The sequence below is a fragment of the Corticium candelabrum genome, chromosome 21 (assembly GCF_963422355.1).
Source record: "Corticium candelabrum chromosome 21, ooCorCand1.1, whole genome shotgun sequence".
In the NCBI taxonomy this organism is placed as follows: domain Eukaryota; kingdom Metazoa; phylum Porifera; class Homoscleromorpha; order Homosclerophorida; family Plakinidae; genus Corticium; species Corticium candelabrum.
Genome location: NC_085105.1, coordinates 4,331,651 through 4,353,012, shown reverse-complemented (window position 1 = coordinate 4,353,012; position 21,362 = coordinate 4,331,651). Strand labels below are relative to the sequence as shown.

The 21,362-nt window shown below is 37.8% G+C and overlaps 1 protein-coding gene across 2 annotated transcripts; it reads right to left on the bottom strand.

The window, feature by feature from the left end:
- Positions 1-716: 716 nt before the first annotated feature.
- On the bottom strand, positions 717-17,918 carry LOC134196718 (ATP-binding cassette sub-family C member 3-like). 2 transcript variants are annotated; one of them, XM_062665935.1, is made up of 29 exons: positions 17,692-17,918; positions 17,413-17,586; positions 17,208-17,339; positions 15,849-15,989; positions 15,600-15,728; positions 15,476-15,537; positions 15,289-15,420; positions 14,953-15,216; positions 14,715-14,892; positions 10,870-11,124; positions 10,194-10,259; positions 9,998-10,135; positions 9,633-9,946; positions 9,165-9,291; positions 8,930-9,106; positions 8,686-8,853; positions 8,539-8,622; positions 8,383-8,479; positions 8,149-8,330; positions 7,925-8,094; positions 5,947-6,310; positions 2,427-2,626; positions 2,235-2,361; positions 2,073-2,174; positions 1,869-2,015; positions 1,653-1,811; positions 1,248-1,414; positions 979-1,173; positions 717-913 (listed from the first exon to the last, which is right to left on the bottom strand). In XM_062665935.1, the coding sequence occupies exons 1-29, from the start codon at positions 17,800-17,802 to the stop codon at positions 805-807; spliced, it is 4,671 nt and encodes a 1,556-aa protein (XP_062521919.1). In that variant the 5' UTR covers positions 17,803-17,918; the 3' UTR covers positions 717-804. The 2 variants fall into 2 exon arrangements, with proteins under 2 accessions (XP_062521919.1, XP_062521920.1); XM_062665936.1 differs by lacking the exons at positions 15,476-15,537; positions 15,600-15,728; positions 15,849-15,989; ... (1 more) ...; positions 17,413-17,586; positions 17,692-17,918 and having other exon boundaries at positions 14,953-15,211; positions 15,289-15,413.
- Positions 17,919-21,362: the final 3,444 nt, after the last annotated feature.

Genomic DNA, 21,362 nt, shown 5'->3' with positions numbered 1-21,362 from the left:
TGCCTGACAAACAATATCACTCCCTCAGAACAACTGTGTTACACAGACAATAAGAATGACAGCTGCTGAGCTGCTGAGTATGAGAAGTGTATGATACTACTAGCTGGCACTTCGCTCTGTGATTATCAAGGATTTGCCAGCTCTAAACAGCGTGCCTGGTAATTTGATGATTACTGGGTACACACTAATCCTCCGTACTGAAGGTCATGACAATAATTGAAGACATCAAGAAAAAAAATTACTCTTACAGAAACAATAGAGAAAACTAAGAAAACCTATAGAAACAAGAGAGAAATATTCACTGTAACATCATGTTTTGGATTGGATTGTTATTTACCTAGGTAATTGCAGTCCAAAAGTCAGAATCTGGCAATGCTCTGCTGCCAAGGGACTAATGCAGATCAACACAATTAGCCACATACTGATTAATCATTATCCACTGGAAGTCATCTGTATGTTGGTGTTCTATTAGCAAGCAGAAAATTCTAAATCTGCCAAGCTTGTGAAAGTCATTAATAACCTGCTAGGAGAGGGAAGCCAACCAATTCAATTTTTTCCACTAACAAGAACAACTTATCTCTTCTTACTGGCGTCAGCATTCTGCACTTGGCACTGTGTCTGGCATACATAGAGGAACTGTCGAAGCTCAATAAATTGTTGGATCATATCAAATCCTTTCCAGACTGTTGTAAATCTGCTAATATTGGGTCTTGAGATTGGTTTCTTGACTTCTCAATTAAATAATCACCCAGTTTGTAAGAATTATAATACTGCATTAATAATAATCTAGAAATAGCAGTAGCATCAAAGTATACCAGCACTTGCTGCCATGGACTGAAAAGCACCTCCTAATGAGAGCAACACAGCCGGTGAGTCAAATTCTACGATTTGTCCATTATCAAGAACAATCACTCTGCAAAAAGACAATTCTCAGCATATTATGATATACCTTATTCAATGTTGTAAGTAGACCCTCACCGATCGCTGTCCATAATAGTATTCAGACGATGGGCTATAGTTAGCACTGTGCAGTCCGCAAAAGCTTCTCGTATTGTCTGTTGAATGAGACTGTCTGTTTCTAGATCAACAGCAGCAGTTGCTTCGTCTAAGACAAGAATTTTAGACTTTCTCAACAAGGCACGGGCCAGGCACACTAACTGGCGCTGTCCAACACTATGATCAACAAAACATTGTTTAGTACTTATGAAGCTTGTTATCGTGCTTGGAACTGAGCACATGTACGATACCTCAAGTTGTCTCCTCCTTCAGCTACCTCTGAAGAGAGACCATCACCAAGACTCTCGACAAAGTCACGTAAGTGAGCACGAGCCAGACAAGACCAAATCTCTGCATCAGTAGCTTGACCAAAAGGATCCACATTGTACCTTAGTGTTCCAGAGAAAAGAACAGGATCCTACAATACCAAAAACCAATCATCAGACTCATGACATTAATGCCAATAAACTGCAAAGCTCTATATATACAGCACCCAAATAGTATTTTTTAACAATTAGTGGTTGTTCACTAGAATAGTAGATTCATACAAAGAAATATTCTACTAGCATGTCATGTCAACACGATGAGCCAGAGTGTGTACATTAAATTACATTACATTACAGTGGTACATTAGCGGAGAGAGCATATCATCTTGCCTGTGGTATTACAGTAATCCTGGAGCGCAAGTCCTCCAACCCAATAGTAGCAATATCAACACCATCAATTGTAATTGATCCACCAGCAGCTTCTAAGATACGGAACAGTGCCATAGTCAAAGATGACTTACCAGCACCCGTCCTTCCAACAATTCCAATCTACATACAACACCACAATCAAACTAGGATTTGTCTAAAACGACAACAATCCAAAACCTTTTCACATCCTTCAATACAACAGTTGATATCATTCAAAACAACATCAAGACCCTCACGATAACGAACACTGTATGAATTGAAGCAGATACGGCCTGCAGTTGGCCAGTCATGCAGCAGACTGTTGTTTTCAACTCTTGATGGAGCCTGTCATTAAGCAACACAAATATATTGTTAGTAAATTAGAATAGCAACAACCCATACCTCAGTTGCAACTTCAGAATACTCCTTCACTCTTTCAACAGAAACAATTCTTGTTTCCATTTCACCCATCATTCTCACCAACCATGTAAGCATCTGCGTAGTCTATAAACCAATTGCCTAAGCAATATTAAGAGTAACACAAGTCAACATTACGATACTCACACGAAGTGAATATGAAATTGACAGGCCTACAATGCCAGCACTAAGACTCCCTCTTTCAATCACAGCAAACAAAGCAGTAAAGAAGACAATAGTATTGCCAATAAATTCCAGTCGAATTGCAAGCCATCTGCATCAAACATATTTAATAGTACTCAACAGTTTTAATTGAGCAATACAATGCACAGTGTTTACCTATAGCTAGTGACATATGGGTAGTATGCCTTCATATTTTGATCCATGTGATGCTGGCTGTCATTGATAAATCGTTGCTCTTGACCAAATGCCCTTATAGTGCTGGTACCATTTAACGTCTCTTGAAAATGTGAAAATATTGGAGACCGAGTTATTGACTCAAGACGCATAAGCTGCCGTGACGTCGCAACATAGAATCTCTGTAAAGAAGTGAGATTAAGCAACTTATACATTCATCACCTTCTTACAAAGAAATGTCAAGACGTCTTTTACGCTTCACAGAATTGCACAAGTACTCTGTAGCTACAGGTTGACCACATATGGCCTAGCTACTACAATTTGACTGATTAGCCATAAAATGCAAGTCACCTGGACCAGTCCTCTATTCAAAAGTAGCATTTTCCCCCTAACAACATGACTAAAGTAACCCTAGAGAGAAAATTAGTGTTAAGTAGACCTATTTATAGATTTTATCCAACTACAGCGTACATGTCAGTAATAATAATCTTTCTTAGACTGTGGAACTGTTGTTCAGTTTCACATAAATAAAGGTATTTCCATAAGAAAACCTACAGTGTGAAGTTGAACAACAGTTAGAATTGCGTGCTTGCAATGCTGATACTTCAAAAGTCCAAACTATGCAGAGTGCATGAAATTTGACAAACACAATTATAATTTCATTTAATAATAATTATTGCAACAGAGCTTTATACTGCTGCAAGATGACTATGAGGTCATAAAAACTAACAAAACAACACCCACAAAATTGTAGCAGTCAGCGTTCGGCTTCGTTTTCTCTGTGAACAGCTGCAATTGTCATAACTCATTATTCATCTGCATAAACTAAAAGTCAATTCAGTAAGGTGATCATAATTCTATCATCAAAATTTGACCTAAACAAGAAAATAAGAACTAGAAAGTCGGCAGGTTCAGGTAACCATTGTTTTGTAATAAGTACGTCATCCTTTACAATTAGATATTGTGGCACTAAAAAACTCCATTACAAATTGCAAAATCTACATTAGTAAAATGCTGGCCACTGAAACGACAAAAGCTTCATGAGTGTAAATTAACAGCAATATATTAAACAAGATCTCAGGTGTCAGTCAAGTTGTAAAGCATAAGTCACCTTGAGTATAGGTAGTAAAAATAGACCAGTTTCTACACTATGTATATATTCTTGCTTTTAGGATAGCCGTCGATCAGTTCTACCTTACATTAATTGAGCTGCTACAACAGAACCAATAAGAAATAGTCCCTGTGATAACCTGCAAAATTACATTATCAAATACAAAATTTTCAATACAACAACACGTTTTCCATAACAGTTTCATATTAAACATCATGAACACCTAAAAATACAACAAATTTGCCTCTGTAGTGCAAGCAGCATGCACTAGCCTATCACAGGTGATGCAATAGTTGTGCCAAATAAGTGTTTCCCTAACACGCACATACACACACACACACACACACACACACACACACACACACACACACACACACACACACACACACACACACACACACACACACACACACACACACACACACACACACAGCAAAATAGTATCAGCTGCTGTTTAGTTAGCAATATATTGACAAGATTTGTCTACATAAATGAGATAGACTAAGAACAATCATGGTAAAGATAGTAATGCAACATTTCCAAGCTGGTAAAAATATTTGTCAGCATTAAATATATGTTCATGCATGGCAGGGAGACAATATCCAGTTTATTGATTGAGGTCTTGAGGGGCTTCCCGAGATACTTAGCCGAGGCTAATTATCGAGGAGAAAGCCCCGAAAAGACCGAGGTCAATACACTAGATATCGTCGACCCTACCATGCATTAACCTATTTGTTGCATGTTTAACATCCTACTGTAATTAGAGTTCATAGATTATTCAAGTTGAATTAGAGTGGTTGTGTATTGCAATGACTGCTAAAGTTTTATGTCGAACAACCACATTTTGACAGCTGTGAAGTGTTCTTGATTTGCACTTCAGTCCCATAAGGCCACGTGCTCAAAAGTATTAGTACAGTACAGTATCCACGTGTTTTGCCAGCATGATGTCGGATCAGAAAGAAGACCATAATAATGACCAGGACGACGACTTTCAGCCGCCAACAAAGATGAAACGAATTGGTTCCAAAAAGCTTACCACTACTACTAGCCAGCTTGACAGCAGATTTGCTGAAAAGAGAATACAGACAAAGCACAGGAGTACAGCAAGGATACGATTTGCAAGAACACACTGCCTGCAACAGTTGGGTGATGTGAATATTTGAAGGTACCGACAGACAGACTTTCTATGCAGCCAAACCACAGACGGATTGTCAAAAAGTCTGCTCCATTTACGTTGAGCAGGATCCAAAAATCATAGTGGTGGACAAAGTGATTTACGGCATCCAAACAAAAAAGTCACAAGGTAAATTATAGTCAAGCTCCAACGTGACTCTGTAAGGTAATAGCATTTCGTGGTTTGTGGTTTATCAGATGCGCTAATGAAAAGCTGGTGACCGTTACCACGTAAAAATTTTGGATCTCTACATCTAAGTTGCCAGCAGGATTTTCTCGAGAAGCCTTCTATTATAAACATTTGTTATCTACACCTTCATTTGGTCCTTGGTGTTCAAAGCAAGTAATCGGTCATAACACTTTGGCTACAATGATGAAAGTGATGACAGCTGAAGCTGGTTTTCCAGTTTGAACCAACCACGCTAGTGGGACAAGGCTGTTTCAAGCGGGAGTTCCTGAACATGTCATTCAAGGCAGAACAGGCCACAAAACCCTGCAAGCACTGAGACAATACCAAGAGCCATCTGAATTGCAGCAAATGGCAGCGTGCAAAGTTTTGGATAATGGCCATGCACACACAGATTACACTGACGCAAAAGTCAAGGAATCCCGAGAGACAACGGAACAGGCAGATGAGCTCAAAGTAGTCCAGGCTGAACAGCCGTCTGAAACGGGAAGAGAGAATCCGGCGCCATTTGTCATTTCTGACTGCATCTTTACAAACTGTAGTACTGTGTACATTATTATTGGTAAACAATAAGCTTGCAATCTAAAATAGGTATGCCCATGTATTGATTGCTAGTTGGTTTTCGTTTTTGCTATTTTTTCGTTAAGTTAGTTGTGTTTTATGTCAGTAAGCAGTATACAGATATTGACCGGTCAATAAACGGTAAATACAACATGCGGTTGGGTTGCTATGGTAGGAGTGTAATATAACGAGAAAAAGAATCCTAGCAACGGCGGAATAAACAACCAAACATGCAACAAATGAAAGTAAGAGGCGTTCTAATTTTTTTTAAATGCTTAATCTACCACTGTGGACTATATACTGCTAACAAGCGTAAGTGCTCTCAAATAATTGAGAAGAACTAAACAATGAGTTAGTTGTTCAATGAATCTGTCAGTTTAAGTAACACACAATCTAATTACAATAACCAAGTGAGACTTTCATAGAGAGACTAATAAAACTAAAGACCTGAGATAAACCTGAGAACATACCTGTGTAACAATGAACAATACTCCAATTGGTATGACTGTTGACAAAAAGATGGGAGTTGAGTAGCTGACAACAACAATTGTGCTGACAATACCAAAAAACACATATAGAAACCCTCTTGTTGACTCAGGAATCCTTTCATCAATAATATACATATCCTTTGAGAAACGATTAACAATTCGACCAATTGGTGTTGTGTCAAAAAATGACATCGGACATCGAAGAACTTGCTTCAGCAAATGCTTGTGAAGCAGCCTTGCGGCATTCAAGGTACCATAAGCCACAGCCAATACAGAGACAAACATCATGATGCTTAGACCAACACAGAAGGAAGAGTAGATTCCAAGATAAAAAGATGTACTATGCCTACACAAACATCAATTTTATCACGCAGAGAACAAATCTTCATACTTACTTGTGGAATCGCTAACATTGAGCAACATAAAAGGTTCCAAAAACAGCACAAACATAGCAACAATAAATATTTGAGAAGTGTCGCACTATTCTACAAAGTAGTTGCGCATGTTATGAGGCATCCGAGCTGCAGGTATACTATGCCTTTGCTTCAAATGCTTGTAGTACCTGATTCAATTTTTTATCTAGCATTATGCTCTTTAACTTAAATTAAAACAACTGTACTACTTTCCACATGTGACAGTGATGCAAAAAAACACAATTGCATTACAGCTGCATGTGCCAGTCACAACTACTGCAGACTAAACTAACATGTACATTGCAATGTTCAGTCATTAATTAAACTATATTTCTTTCTAAAGGATATTGTAAGTAGTATGTAGTCAAATAAGAAATACAGTATACAGTGACTACCATTTTGCTCCTTAAAAGCCCATTATATAGTCTTCCAATAGTAGAAAGACATAGCCACACTATTTAGTCTTAATGTAGTAGATGAACCAATCTCTCCCTCCTCACTGTTCTAGCACCTCATCAAATTCACATCTTCTTGGCTAAACTAATTAAGCTGCTACAAACATCAAGAAACAACAAGATTTGCATGCACTTATTCAAGATAAGAATTAAACTGATGTTGCTCATAACAAATAGCAGATTGCAAAGCAAAACAACTTCCTCATAAAGGAAAGAGAACCAACATAACGCCACTCCAAAAAATCTATTAGTTTCTGGTCCACAGTTCTCTAAATTTGATGCGGGTGGGTAGTTATTGTTATTATTATCTTTATGCTATGCCCATTTAACAAATTTCATTGGTATTAAGTACTATTAACTCTGAAGACAAAATATGCAGCATTTTAGGTCTATTTTCAAATCTACTACTCGTATGTTTGTTCATCTTCTGGTACAGGGATGGAAGCAGTGAAGTCAAATCATCTTCATTGTTTCCATCTTTGTAATCATCTTAAAGATGATTAATTTGACCTCATTGTTTCCATCTCTGTACCAAAGTTAACCAACACAACAAGGAGGGCAATGATAAAGTAAAGTATTTACTCTTTTCCATACTTCTTCACTCTTCTTTGGTCTTGCAGCACTCTAACCACATAAGATAGACTAGTAACCACCCAGTGATTGTACTACACAGTGATTGCAGTTCACATGCATAATAATAACTTTTCTTGATCTGAGACAAAAAAGCATGCAGCAGGGCAGTGAGTAAAAACTAATATATTTCTTGGAGTGGTCTAATTCTTGCACTGCTTCATCAGGCATTTAAGAACATAAAATGAAAGCAATCAGATATAAATAAACTCCCTTATGACAATTATAATCTTCATAATTTCATTGTCAACTAGAACTTCTTCAAAACCCAATTCAACTAAATAAATTAAAACTAAACCAAAGAGCACACCACATAAAGCAAGTTAAACAGAATTAGCACTACAGCAAAACAATAAATGTAAGAAAACGACGGAGATTGGCACACATCAACAGGCAAAAAGACAGCAGTAGTAAACAAAACAACAACTAACATTTAAATGAAAGTACATTCTATGATCTTACAACAACGAGTGATTCTGTTTAAGAGCTGCGGCTTCAGCATCACTCCAATCTGACAGCCATATGCTGGCACCAACACTAAAGCCATACACCCCAACATGACCCAAAACAATGCAGATGGAAACAATCACACCAATGGACTTGGCATATACAGCATAAACACCTAGTTTTACCTAAACAAAACGATGTTATGCACTTAAAATGACAAGGAATATTGTTAAACAAACCATTCCTGTCTCTGTCTCTTCTTCACGAATAATCCTAGATCCTCTTCTGCTAGCAGTCTTCTCCTTACAAGTAGTTGAAGTATTCTTCTTTCTCTCATCTTGCCAGTCATCATCATTGATCTGCTTAACAACATTCTTCTGATATGATTTGCTTTCATTACATTTCTCTTTCTCAATACTCTCTAAAACTTCAATGAAATCTCTTATTCAACAAACACAGAAAATGTCACAAACCTTGTAGCTTATTGTTGTTGCTCCCAACTCCTGTGTGAGTTTTCAGAAAATCAGCAAATGCACCATCTTGCTGCAGAAGCTCATTGTAAGTACCAGTCTGTAATAAACAAATAAAATCTTAGTTGATATTTATTACTCGTTTATAATTCAAGTTACTTCAGATATATAACCATTCGTCATAACCAAAATCTGGTCAACCTGAGGAAGAAATGACACACCATGTGTGACCAAAATTCTAGCCTGGTCATACATACAATACAATATACAATCACTGCAATTACTAACACTAGAGTCTTTGCTTACTTTGTTCCTTAAAATGCCTGTTGGTCCAATGACTTTATTGAATATGTGTTCTCCAACATGTGCATCAACTGCACTCAGTGGATCATCTAGTAGATATATATCAGCGTAACTGTAGACAGCACGAGCCAATGCAACACGCTGCTTTTGACCTCCACTTAGATTTATACCCTGAAAATATGTACGATGCTGTCAAATTTTCATTAAAATAAAGTACATGTACATGTAGAAGATCGAGCCTCAGCACCTTTTCCCCTATTTCTGTCATGTCTCCAGCTGGCAATAATTCTAAATCTGGATTCAAAGCACACGCCTCTAGAACCTGCTCATACCACTCCTGGTTTAATTCGTTGCCAAAAAGGACATTGTCCTGGACTGTTGCATTTTGGATCCATGCTACTTGACTGACATAAGCAACACACCCCTGAACCAAGGTTTTCTGTCAAATCAATCATCATCCATTCAACAAATCCCTTGCCTACCTGAAGTATTACTCGACCACAATCAGCTTCCATCTCACCCAAAATTGCAGAGAGTATGCTCGACTTTCCAGATCCAACAATACCAACAATACTTACTAATGAACCCTTTTTGATCCTTAAATTAATGCTAAACCAACAAACACAATTATATAGCACAATTAATTGCAGTATTATACAATAAACACATTGCCACATAAATTGCAATCAATCACAAACAAGCTACTACCAAGTAAGCACAGTAAAGCCTGACGTGAAATAATTAACATTGTTGTAAAACATTGATGATACTGATAGTCTTATACAAACTGCCAAAATAATGTTCTCTTACGGTTAAATAGAAAAAACTGTACAAATACTCTGCAAAAACAATCCTCAGGTTATAATTAACTTGCAGCCATTTTCATTTATCAATTAAATACCATGACTACAGAAATCATTCTACTTTCAAGCAATCTCATCAACACATACCTCTCTAGAATGATTTGTCGACCCTTCTCCCATCTAAACGTTCCATTGCTCACAACTACAGCAATACTATCGACTGAAGCCTCGGTGTCTGGTATTTCCATTCTCCTTACAGTACTCGTATCCAGTTCATCACACTGAAGAAAGTTTGTCACTCGTCTTAAAGAGACATAAGTCTGAACCAATCGAGAGAGAACGGTAGGCAACATAGACAGTGGGAATCGTAGAATATTGAAAAGTGACAAAGCAACAAATGCTTTCTGTGGAGTTAGATCATTACCAGACAAAGAATATGTAGCAAATGCAGCAACTGAAACCTAAGCAAAACTTATAAAAAGAAGCCATAATACAACAAGCAACATCAGTACCAGAAATGGTGAAGACATTGAGGTGACCATAGAGATAACAGTTAAATAAGCAGCTTTCCTTAAGTAATGCAGTTCTTGATGTCTAATGTTGGTTATAACAGACAAAAATGACTTTTCCCATGCATACAACTTAATCACCTTGACAACAGTATAAATCATAGTGAAAACAATATGCTGCTAACTCAGTAAACCATACCTTGATGCCACTAAAAATTTCATTCAAAACCTTGATTCTCTTATCCTTCAACTCCATCTGTTTGACCTGTCAATAGCACAAAAACAAATGACTGTCGCTTTCAACTATGTAAACAAGCTTAGTTGTATCATACAAATTGCTACTTTGGCAAATGAAATGACTGGTTTGCAGCACTGCAAATTGATTCCCAAATGCAATAATTTTTCATTCTTTAATTAAATACTACCTATGAACAAGTGTTTTCAAAATCCATGCATTGCGAGAAACAAATTAAATAGAAACATTATTAATAGATTTGACCAGAGTGCGATGCCCAGCAACTACTGTAGCTGTTAGTTCACAAACATCAGCACCTCTTCTTCTGTCTTTACTTGTTAATTATACATTACCTCTTTTACCATCACCTACAATAGAAGTACAGTAGAGAGTTTTAAAATCAGAAATACAGTTTTTCTAGCTTCCAAATCAGTGTCAGTGAGTTAAGAAATGCTAACAAAAACACTGCAATGACTCATGTTATGCAACTTCTTTGTCTCCTAGCATGCACCAAATTTTACCTTTCCCAAAAAAAGTCAAAATGGTTGAGTGCACAATATAAAAGAGTATGAGAGCAAGACAGTTAAAGTTATGACATTCCTTGCAAATTATATTCATTAACACTAGATTGACATTGTACCTGCATTTTCCGCATTGCAGCTGCTATTGCACTGCTGATTGGTATAATAAGAATCACCACTGCAATGCCTGCCAATACTGATGGACCGAGAACTTGCCATAGGAAAACAGTTGCCAAAATTATTTGTACTGGAGCTGACCAAATCATATGGCCATAAAGCATCAAATCAAAAAATCGTTGAGCATCTACAGACATAAGATTCACAATTTCTCCCACAGTTGTCTTCCTTCGAGCATTGTTATTCAACTTCAAAGACTAAAGAACAAAGTCACAACCTTGCAGACGTGCAAAGCAAACCAGTGCATGTGACAATACAAAACACAAAATAAACGAGAACATACTGAGCAAAAGAAACAGACAGACAAATATATCTGTGCTGCATATGTCTGAAAACAACACAATACTTTAATCAATTTCTTCTTCTACAAATAATAGAACAGTAGCATGCCAGTAAACGAACAGTCAAATATAAAGTCCAAAAAGCAAAAATATATAACTAGATATGCTCATGGCCTTCAATTACACCACATTCCTAGTAGCTCATAATGTAAACAAGTACTATTCTTACAACATATTATGCAGTGCAAGAACACATAAAACTAGAAATTAGTACAACACATTTGAAACAAACTTAATTAACAAACAAAACAGCTTTGCTCAAAGTTACAAAGTTAAGTATTACAATTCAAAATACCACACTAGCAATTACAGGGCCGTAGCTGGCAGTTTGGAAGTGGTCCAATTACAAATTTGTAGACGTGCATGCACAAGCAGACACGTAAGACAAGTTTCTTCTCATGTTACATAATCTGCTTTCTTCAAAATATTGATACAAAAATTGGACCTGCTATCTAGTAAAGGGTGAAATGGTAGCAATGTCATCCTTCTTACTTGCTTCATGTTTTGGTTATGTATAGTTTTTGCAATAGACTTTAAATCAAGTCTGTCGGTCATATCTTGGTGGCAGTCCAAATCATAAGATACTTCAGCATTGCCTAAGTATTCTGTTTCTCAAACTCGACTTTTTAGTAAACTTTATAGGTTACTACAATAAAATTAAGAAAAAGTAAACTTTCGTGAAACGCTCTATCCAGGATCCCTATAACTGTAAGAATTAAATTTTTTACATTTATGGAGAGCAAGATGCTCAGACTACGGTCAAGTCACTCGTTCAAGACGAAGTCATGCAGAATGCTAGAAGTTTTATGAATGCATTTGAAGCATGATTGCTGAACTTGATTCTGTCTAAAGCTTGACAGCAGTGACAATGCGATGACAAAAGAGAATGTCTTGAGCGTTGTCGACGTTGTAGTGGAGAAACGGCCAGGTATGAGATCATTGGGTCTGTGCAGAGTACATGAAGCACATGTACAGGGTTAATACTCCCTGAATGTTCTCTGAGCTACAAAACAAAAGTTCATGGGGCAATGATGTAAGTGACAGAAGCAACACCATCTGGTTCAACTTCTTATCTGCTATTTCTAGAACCGAAATGAACAAGTCTGCGAGCGGTATACGTTCTGATTTGCAGAACTGCAAGCAATTGATGCAAGACTGTCTACAGTCCTTAAATAGAATTTATTTAATCAGCTATACCCTATTCTGAAAGTTCTCAGAAATGGTATATTGGTGAAAGTACAAATATAGAAAAGTGGTCCAGTTAAAACCGGACCAACTGGACTGATGGCTATGTCTCTGAATTAATGCAACAATCATTTCCAGTTTAGATAAATGGTTAATTCCCTAACTTGCCACAAGTGCTTGCCAAAATGTAGCTGCATTGATGTATTACAGACTGTGAGCATATACATGTACATATGTATGAGCATAAGTATTCATGCTCCTCATTAATTGACGGACTGCTGGCTCACACAACTGTGACAAGTCATTTTCTATTGAAGTTATCTTCTGCTACTTTACATCTTTGAAGAAAGTCTGATTGACATCATTTGTATCTTACAACGTCAACTTAACCTAACATGCTAACACGAAACAAAGGTGCAGTGCATCGAAACTATTGACACACTTGGGTGCTTGAATGAATGAGCAGAAACGCATCCGTTTTCAAGTCACATACGTTTTCTAGATAGAAGATAACAATTGTGTAGTTCGTAGGTTTGCTAGACTTTTGAAAACACACAAGTGTGCACCAGTAGCTTGTGTCCTCTTTTCATTTTTAATAGCATTTCCCTCACTAGCGTTCGGGCAATCGGCTAGATGTGCGTTCGATGTATGGCAACAGATCACAAGGCGTAAGCAAGTGCTACTCTGCCTGGATTGATTCTTCAAGTTCATCATTTTGAGGCTTACGAAGCTCAACGTGTGCCGCTTGATGACCACCCAGAGATTTTTTATTGGAGCTAGATCTGGCAAGTAAGCAGGCCTAACGAGAACCGTGACGCCCAGAGCCTTGTTTTCTAGCTTGACTAGCTGCAGAATTTTTAGGCATAGTGTAGTGATAGCTTTGCGTCATGAAGTTCTCCTCTGCTGGTGGCAGAACTGATAACAATTCCCTCCTGTGCTGTCAGCTGATAGGCAAGTTTGTTTGCTGATTTCGATGTTCCTTGTTGCCTTATGTTCACTAATTGAAACTGTTCGGTGGTTTACAGCCAGTTGCTTAGTCTTCCAAGGGAAGCTCTGAATTGAATTCCTTCTCCAATTTTCTAGTATTTTAAGAGTTCAGTCAACAGTAGAGCGAAAAACACATAAAAGTTGGCAGATCATAGATGGCTTCTTAGTACAGGAGCAGTATAGTAACAGAATATCGTGGCATTGTCTTTCACAACAGTTACTCATTTGATGATGAAATAGATTTTGACTGCTTTTCAGATGTTTGAAAAAATTTGGCACGGTTTCTTAATAAATAGCAAGACAAGAAAGCTTTCCAAAAATAGTACAATAAACCGGAACTGTGTCCATTAGTTTTGACGCGGACTGTAAATCTAATACTGGATATGCCTATTCACTTAACTTTCAATGATAAATAAAAGTCACCATTCTCAACCATCTAGTCATCCTTTACCGTACGTTTGATATTTGAAGGTATCTAACTACTGTATTTCCGCGCATTTAGCTGCATGCTGGTATAAATGAGGATTACCAAAAACATGCTTGTTGGACTCTGGTAACGATACCGGCACGCCAGTATAGCGCGAGGAAATGCCAGTAATGGCGTGGTAATTCAACTGCACACGTGCCGTAATTCAATTCGGTGGCAAACGTTGACCTAAAAATGCAGCTTCTCCCAAAGCCCAGCTAAAAGAGAGAGAAGTCAAACAGCCAAAAGGTATTGAGAATGGATCTTCAGTGTTGCAGAAAATCTTTTAGACAATCAATAAAAATAAAAAGCTAGCGGTACTACACAAGTACGACAAGCTCGGTGTAAAAAAAAGTCGCCACGGAATGTGGGGTGTCTCGTCAGTGCATACAGGGTTGAGTTTGAACAAGTAGAACAACACATGGGCTGGCATATGAGGAAAGGAGGAAGACAATGAAAAACGGGAGGATGAAGACGGAGAAATATTATAAAGTTAATTATATATACATCTAGATAAGAAAAGTGCATCTTAGTGTTAATGTATGTTAGTTCAATCGATATCTAAGAACGAATGCAACCTAGACATAGGCATGGATCCAGTCTACAGGGAGGTTGGTCAAATTGCCTCTCTTTCTCCGGCATGCCGATATACCCCGAGGTATACCGGTGCCCTAGTAATCTCTGGCTCAAACCGGCATGCTGCTAAATGCGCGGAAATACAGTAACTGGCTACCAACTGCAGTTTAGACTACTAGGTAGCATTTGTACATAAACGATTAGATTACAAAAACAGACAACTAATACCAACCTTTCTATATAACACATCCATAACAGCTGTACGAATATGAAATCCTGTCTTGTTGCAGCGTTGAAAGTATTGATGCAGATCCAATGACTGGACTTCAGCAACAATAAACAGCAAAGAGGCATACACATAACCACGCCACGTTGGAATAGTTGAATCCTCAGTGAAATCAATCAATAATCTTGACAAACAAATTACATTTCAAATCATGATAATAAGACACAGATGTATTGTTATTTACTTCAAAAGTAGAGGACCGACAAACATGATCAAATCCTGAATAAGCTTCAATATCATCTCAACAGTAATCTCCTTTCCAAATGCTCTAGTGAGAGCCAACAACAGTGATGGCTTCTTAGCTTTTGCCTGGGTATTACTATTAGATTCTGGCAGTAGCATGGAAGTATCTTGCACAATACTGGCATCATCTGTGTCTGTATCTTCACTCAAAGACAACATCTGGATATCATCTCTCTCAACAGAAGTCTCTTTATGAGAAACTGATCTTATTAATTAACAAATGAATAAAACAATCAACAAATAGAAACAGCACAATATTAGTGTTCTCTGCTGATACCTCTTACACTTCTTTACCTCCTTTTCCCATTCAGACAAAAATCTATCTGACACTTGACTGGCTTTTTCTTCTGTTGGCAGACTCCACAAGTCATCATTTGTCAGTGGCCTCTTGTACCCAGTATAGTAAATGCTGTAATAAGTTCAATTAAAGTGACAATAGTATATGACTGACACTACACAAGCACCTATTCATCCACCAAAATGTAATTACAGACAAAAAGGGAGCCCAAAACTCAGGTGACACATTCTACCAAAAGAAAACAAGAATACCATCGAGAAGAACTGCTTACATTCAAGAACACAACTAACTTCATCACCAATATGACTGAAGGATGGCTTCTTATCAGGAATGCATGTTAAACACAGCAAAATCCAAATTAAAGCCATGTCTGTTGTTGCTGTGCCAAAAAGTACATAACTTTTTTCCACCACTATACTCTACATAATAGAACACAGATTGAGAAGTTTACCAAAACAGATATGTTACAAGCGGCTAAATAAGTAGACACTACACACAACAGGTGTGGCAAAGCAGAGAATTGCACACAATGTTTATACCGAGTTATACACATGAATGAGGAAATATGTCCTAAACTTCAGTGTGCTGTAGACAACCATTAATAACCAGAAAATTGTCAGTGTTCCAGAAGAACGAATACCCATCTTTCGATTCCATTGTAAAAGTACAACTGCAAAAACCTATGCAAAAACCCATCAATAGAGCATATGCCGGCCATAACCAAACAATAACGTATGACTCATGACATCATATTGGCAAATTTAGAAAACTAACAGTTGTAATTCAAGTACAAAAAGATAAAAAACAAAACCTTCACAACCCAAACATGCATCTTTTCACACAAACAATACATGAGACAACACAATAGCTCATTTAGTAACACTTTCCAAAATATTAGATTAGTTTATTACAGACATCAACAGTAATAACATCTTTAAAATATTCTGAAAAACAATTTGCATTCATAAATTGCTTCTTTCCCTGCATCATCAGAGACAGAAGCATGTGACAAAGCATCAAAACTGTGACAAAGTCTGAGATCAAACTCATGCATTTCTTAATTAATAATTACGTACATTAGAACCAAATACACAATATGATTTAACTGCATTTCCCGGGCACTACATAAAATGCTATTCCCCTGGATCTGTGAGATCCGTTTGATAATCTTAACAGACTTTGTCAACGCATTGAACAATAAACCCAATCCAGAGAAGAACTCTTCCAGAGACAGGTAAACTGAGGATTTCAATTCGCCTAAAAGTGGATTAATCTTTATTAATGCAAATTACTTCTGGACCACATTCTGTAAACAGTCAACCTCCACAAGGCCAAATAGTGTAAATGCATAGTTTAAGTGCTACTATATAAACCATATACCTTCAGACTTGAGAATATCAAAGACAAAAGTAAGTGAAAACTTGAAGACAACAAACGTCCCATCATGCATCACTATAACTGAAGATTACTGTTGGAGAAAGACCAAAGTCTTCTAATCACTCAAGCACCGCTAGGGTTTACTAACAACTGAGTAAGAGAACCCAAAGGGTACATATGCACAAATTATACCATATACAGAAGACCTACATTACAACACAATACACATTACTAAATAATCCTTAAAGTCGTAGATATTTTAAGTAACCTACAACACGTTTTACAGTTGCCTACAGATAATCATTACTTCAAACCAATTAATTCCTAAGATTTTGTAAGTGACAGTCTAAAACAAAGAATAAATAATATAGCGTGTTAAACACTGCAATACCATGCTCCACCATGAAAATTTACTAGAATTCCACTCTGTAATTAGTTAATTAAGTTAATTAAGAAACGAGCCCACCTATAGAGATCAGGACATGCACTAATAGTCTGCATTTGACCTACAAAAGACTTACAGAAGCAAGTAGCCTGCAACAAGGTGACATATATTGGTAGATTGCTACATTCCCTTGACCAAACGTGGATAAATCATAAAAAGCCACACATAGATCAATGATGGCAGTCATTCCCACACCAAAAGTCAAAAGCTATAACAAAACACACTAATTAAATTAATTAATACACTCTTGATATCTATATTCTTCGATAACTACGCCATACAGTTCGGAATATGTGCAAAGTTGAAATGCGTATACACGACGTAGCACGACCGTCGAAAATAAAGTGGCAAACACAAAGAAGGAACAGGAAGAGAAATGGTGGAATAAGTAGTGCTGTTTCCTCGAAACAAGGACTAAAGTCAGGCTGCTTGGAAGCATTGACAATAGACTCTCCCTGAGTAACAAACAAAGAATTCAGAAATTAAAACGTAGATTTCAATTAGGACCTAACGCGTGCGAGTCACGAAGAGTTGCAGGATTCTGAATGGGAGAAACCTACCCAGAAATCAGAAACTGGTGTACAAATATCGTTGAGAATGTTGCCCATTCCGAAGGCAGAGCCGAAACTGAGAAGACCCTTGGACACCTTTGCAATAAACTGCGCGACCATCCGCCACGTGTTAGTCTACAAGGAGGCGGAGCTGTACTGTGGCTGATTTGGTTTACATTGCCTTTCCATCTGTCAAACAGAAATATAGTAATGTTATGCCAAGTCAAAGATATGCAATGCCGTATTGATAACTAATGGCTGCCCGGTAAATGTGGCCTGGACTTCTAGCGTGCGCTCCCTCTAGGGCACGTGCAATGCATACGCGCGTTACCACGTTGACGCGCGAACATTTGTGAGTCATTTCCGTAACAACAGGTCGGTACGAAGGTGTACAGTACTCAGAAATTGGTACGTGTCTACATCAGTTACATGTCGTCTGTTTTCCATTCTGTAGATGAACTTGAGCTCTAGTCTAGCCTTGTCATGAGTTTGGCTTATGTTCTTTGCGAACGGCCTCAATGCACTAGCTTTTTTTCATCTGATACAGAATGGAAACAGCACGAAGAAGAGCACAGAAAGGTACATATGATGTCTACCAGGTTCCTAGCTGTAGTGTCTGTCCTTCTGTGTTGTCCTGTGCACCTGCACGTACTGCACCTCTGTCAAAAGGCTGCATGTCCTAGTACTACTTGGAACTTCTTTGTCATTCCCCTTTCAAGAACAACTTTCTATTAGCGACATCTATCTGGACCTCAAGAGTCGACAGAATATCAGTGCCCAAAACCCCACAGTCGATTCCTTTCACAAGGTAAAATGAACTGACACGTATACCTTTTGAGAACCCAACTGAAACGACGTAACTGCAGTTCCCTCACACTGTAAGGTAGTACCATCAACCATTATTTGTTGGCGAACAATATCCCTTCTAACTGTCATGTGCTTCATCTGAACAACATCAAGTGGTATCAAGCTGATGTCTGCTCCTGTATCCACCAAAAAAGGAAGAGGTTGCTGGTCAATATTAGCGGTAACCATAATTAGACCGTGAAGAGCCGTGGCTAAATTAGTGATTTGACCTCGTCTCTTTGATGCAGGAGATGCAGCAGTACAGCTTCGGGCAACATGCCCCGGTCTCAAACATCGATGACAATCATGAAAATGAGGACAGCTAGACTCGAGGTGGTTAATATCACCACAAATATAACATCTCTTACCAAGCATTGGGTCTCGAGGTTGCTGATACTTCCTTCTAAGTGTCCACTTCTGACTGCGACCACGCATCGACTGCACTGTCGCTTTGTCATTACAGTTCCACTGAGTTTCTCACCTACTACTTAATTAAGAAGGCTGTCCTTGAAGCTACAAAGTACGTGGAACACCAAAAGTAATCATGAAGAAGATGACAAGAATCAATTTTACTATGAATAATAGCACTGTTTAATTAATTGACTCAGGCATATGAATCTTCATAACTCTGATAGCTAGTTCTAGCTTACGACTGTACAGTTAAAAGGAACTACTAACATAGGTACTACGATGGACTGAGCTGTTGATTTCGACAAATCTCATTAACTTAATTAATTGATTTGTCTGTCAAAATAGCCCAAAACGTGATCATGATCCAAAGACACGACCACAGATGTCACAGGTGTTTTGGATGCTGCAATGGTAGTTCCCTGCCTTTCATCATGTAACATAGGTACTATATGCACTAAAATACATACATACATACATACTTAACTTTACTAGTAGGTACTATGCACTAACATACATACATACATACATAACATAGGTACTATATGCAAATTTCGTACATACATACATACATACATACATACATACATACATACATAACATAGTGTACTATGTCCACCAACGTACATACAGAACATAGGTACTGTACTATAAGCACTGCCATACATACATGCATAACAGGTACTATATGCACTAACAACATTTTTTTGTATTATATCGGAGTCTGTACGACTACAATAACAACATACTTACAATACACTATAAAACCTACGTGGTGTAACTGATTGTGTCAATGGTGTCTCTGATCCTTTAAGTCTGTACCAGCAATGTCTAATACATACACACATACATTTTTACAAGAGCCTCTAAGACCCAGGTTAGGTACAACAGTCACTATGCACTTGCTACGATGTAACTCTAGAACTAACAGTCACTATATGTACTTGCTAGAATGAGCAATAGTCACTATGTACTTGTTCTAACAGAAACGACAGTCCATGGAGAGAGGCCATTGCAAATCCTTGCCTCAGGGAAACGTCTGTGCCCATCCCATACATTAAACTTCTGACCCATACATTCATACATACATAGTACATACATACATGTTAACATACAATTAATAATGATAATATAATAAATTCAAATTGACAACCATTGCTAAGCAATCGGTCGTATGCACATCATTTCTAATCAGTCTGTCTGTAATTCATGCAAGCAACTCTTGTTGGCGGTTAGTGGAAAAGCAATGCAATCTTACAGTCTTTTGTAATGGAAGAATGTTACTTAGTAACCCCAGATTTTAACTGCATAATAGCCATTGAAAACAACATACCAGAATTCTTTAGATGTCTATGTGCAAGCGCATGCACCACACACAAATGTGCGGTTATAGTTTTAGTAAGTAAACATGTAGCTTGTCTTTAGGATGATTTATTGCTCAATAATAGTGCATTGTCATCTGTTGAGAGCACACAAAAGGAAGCTAGAAATAAATGCCTTGATTGTGGGGCTCAGTATAAGACACAGCAAACACTAAACCACACAGGAGGAAACACCATGGTGCTGGCTACGAGAAAGATATTTGGCATAAATGCATGGTTGAAGAATGTGGTTTAAATTTATGCAAGTGAAGAGTCTAACAGAACACATGGTGTCACACCATACATGGACATAGGTATGTTGTACTTTCACCCTATATTCATGTCAGAGATAATGCCATACGGATGTATTTGTACCATCCTCAGGAATACGTGAACTGGAATTCAATAGCAGTGATGAATTTATTGAGTGGAAAAGGAAGGAAGAGAGGAAGACATGCACATACTACAGAAGAGAGAGGTCAAAGAAGTCAACCCAAGGTTGTAGCACAATTTTAGTGTGTACTACGCTTACTGCATAGGCCTAAGAAACAGGGGAGAGAAGCGGGGCACATGTCTCTTCAACTTCCAGCAAACTGAGTAGATCCTGTCAAGTCGCATAGTGCTCTAACCATGCCTGACATTCACGCACGCTGCTTTGCTGTGTTATCTGTATAAGACTTGTGATATAAACATACAATCAGCCCAGCTGTTGTTCTGTAGCATGCCCTGGTAGACAGACATGTGTCACTCTAACTGAATTAGATTCCTATACCTAGGTATTGTGATTGATATATACAGCTATAATTTGATATTGCCACTGTAATTGTAGAGTGTCAGACCCTGTATGTACTTTGTCTGCTGTCAAAGTCACAAAGCTAACAAAAAGGACAGCGAAAACAAGAGAAAACCAAGAATGCAAAAACCAATGAAAACAATTTGTCTCTCCAGGATCAATGCAAAATTCTATGAAAACTGCAAAGTCAACGTATAGTATGTGAGTGGACACACCAATCACTCGCCAAATCTATCCGAAATGCCATACGTCCCCTTACCAGATAATGTCAA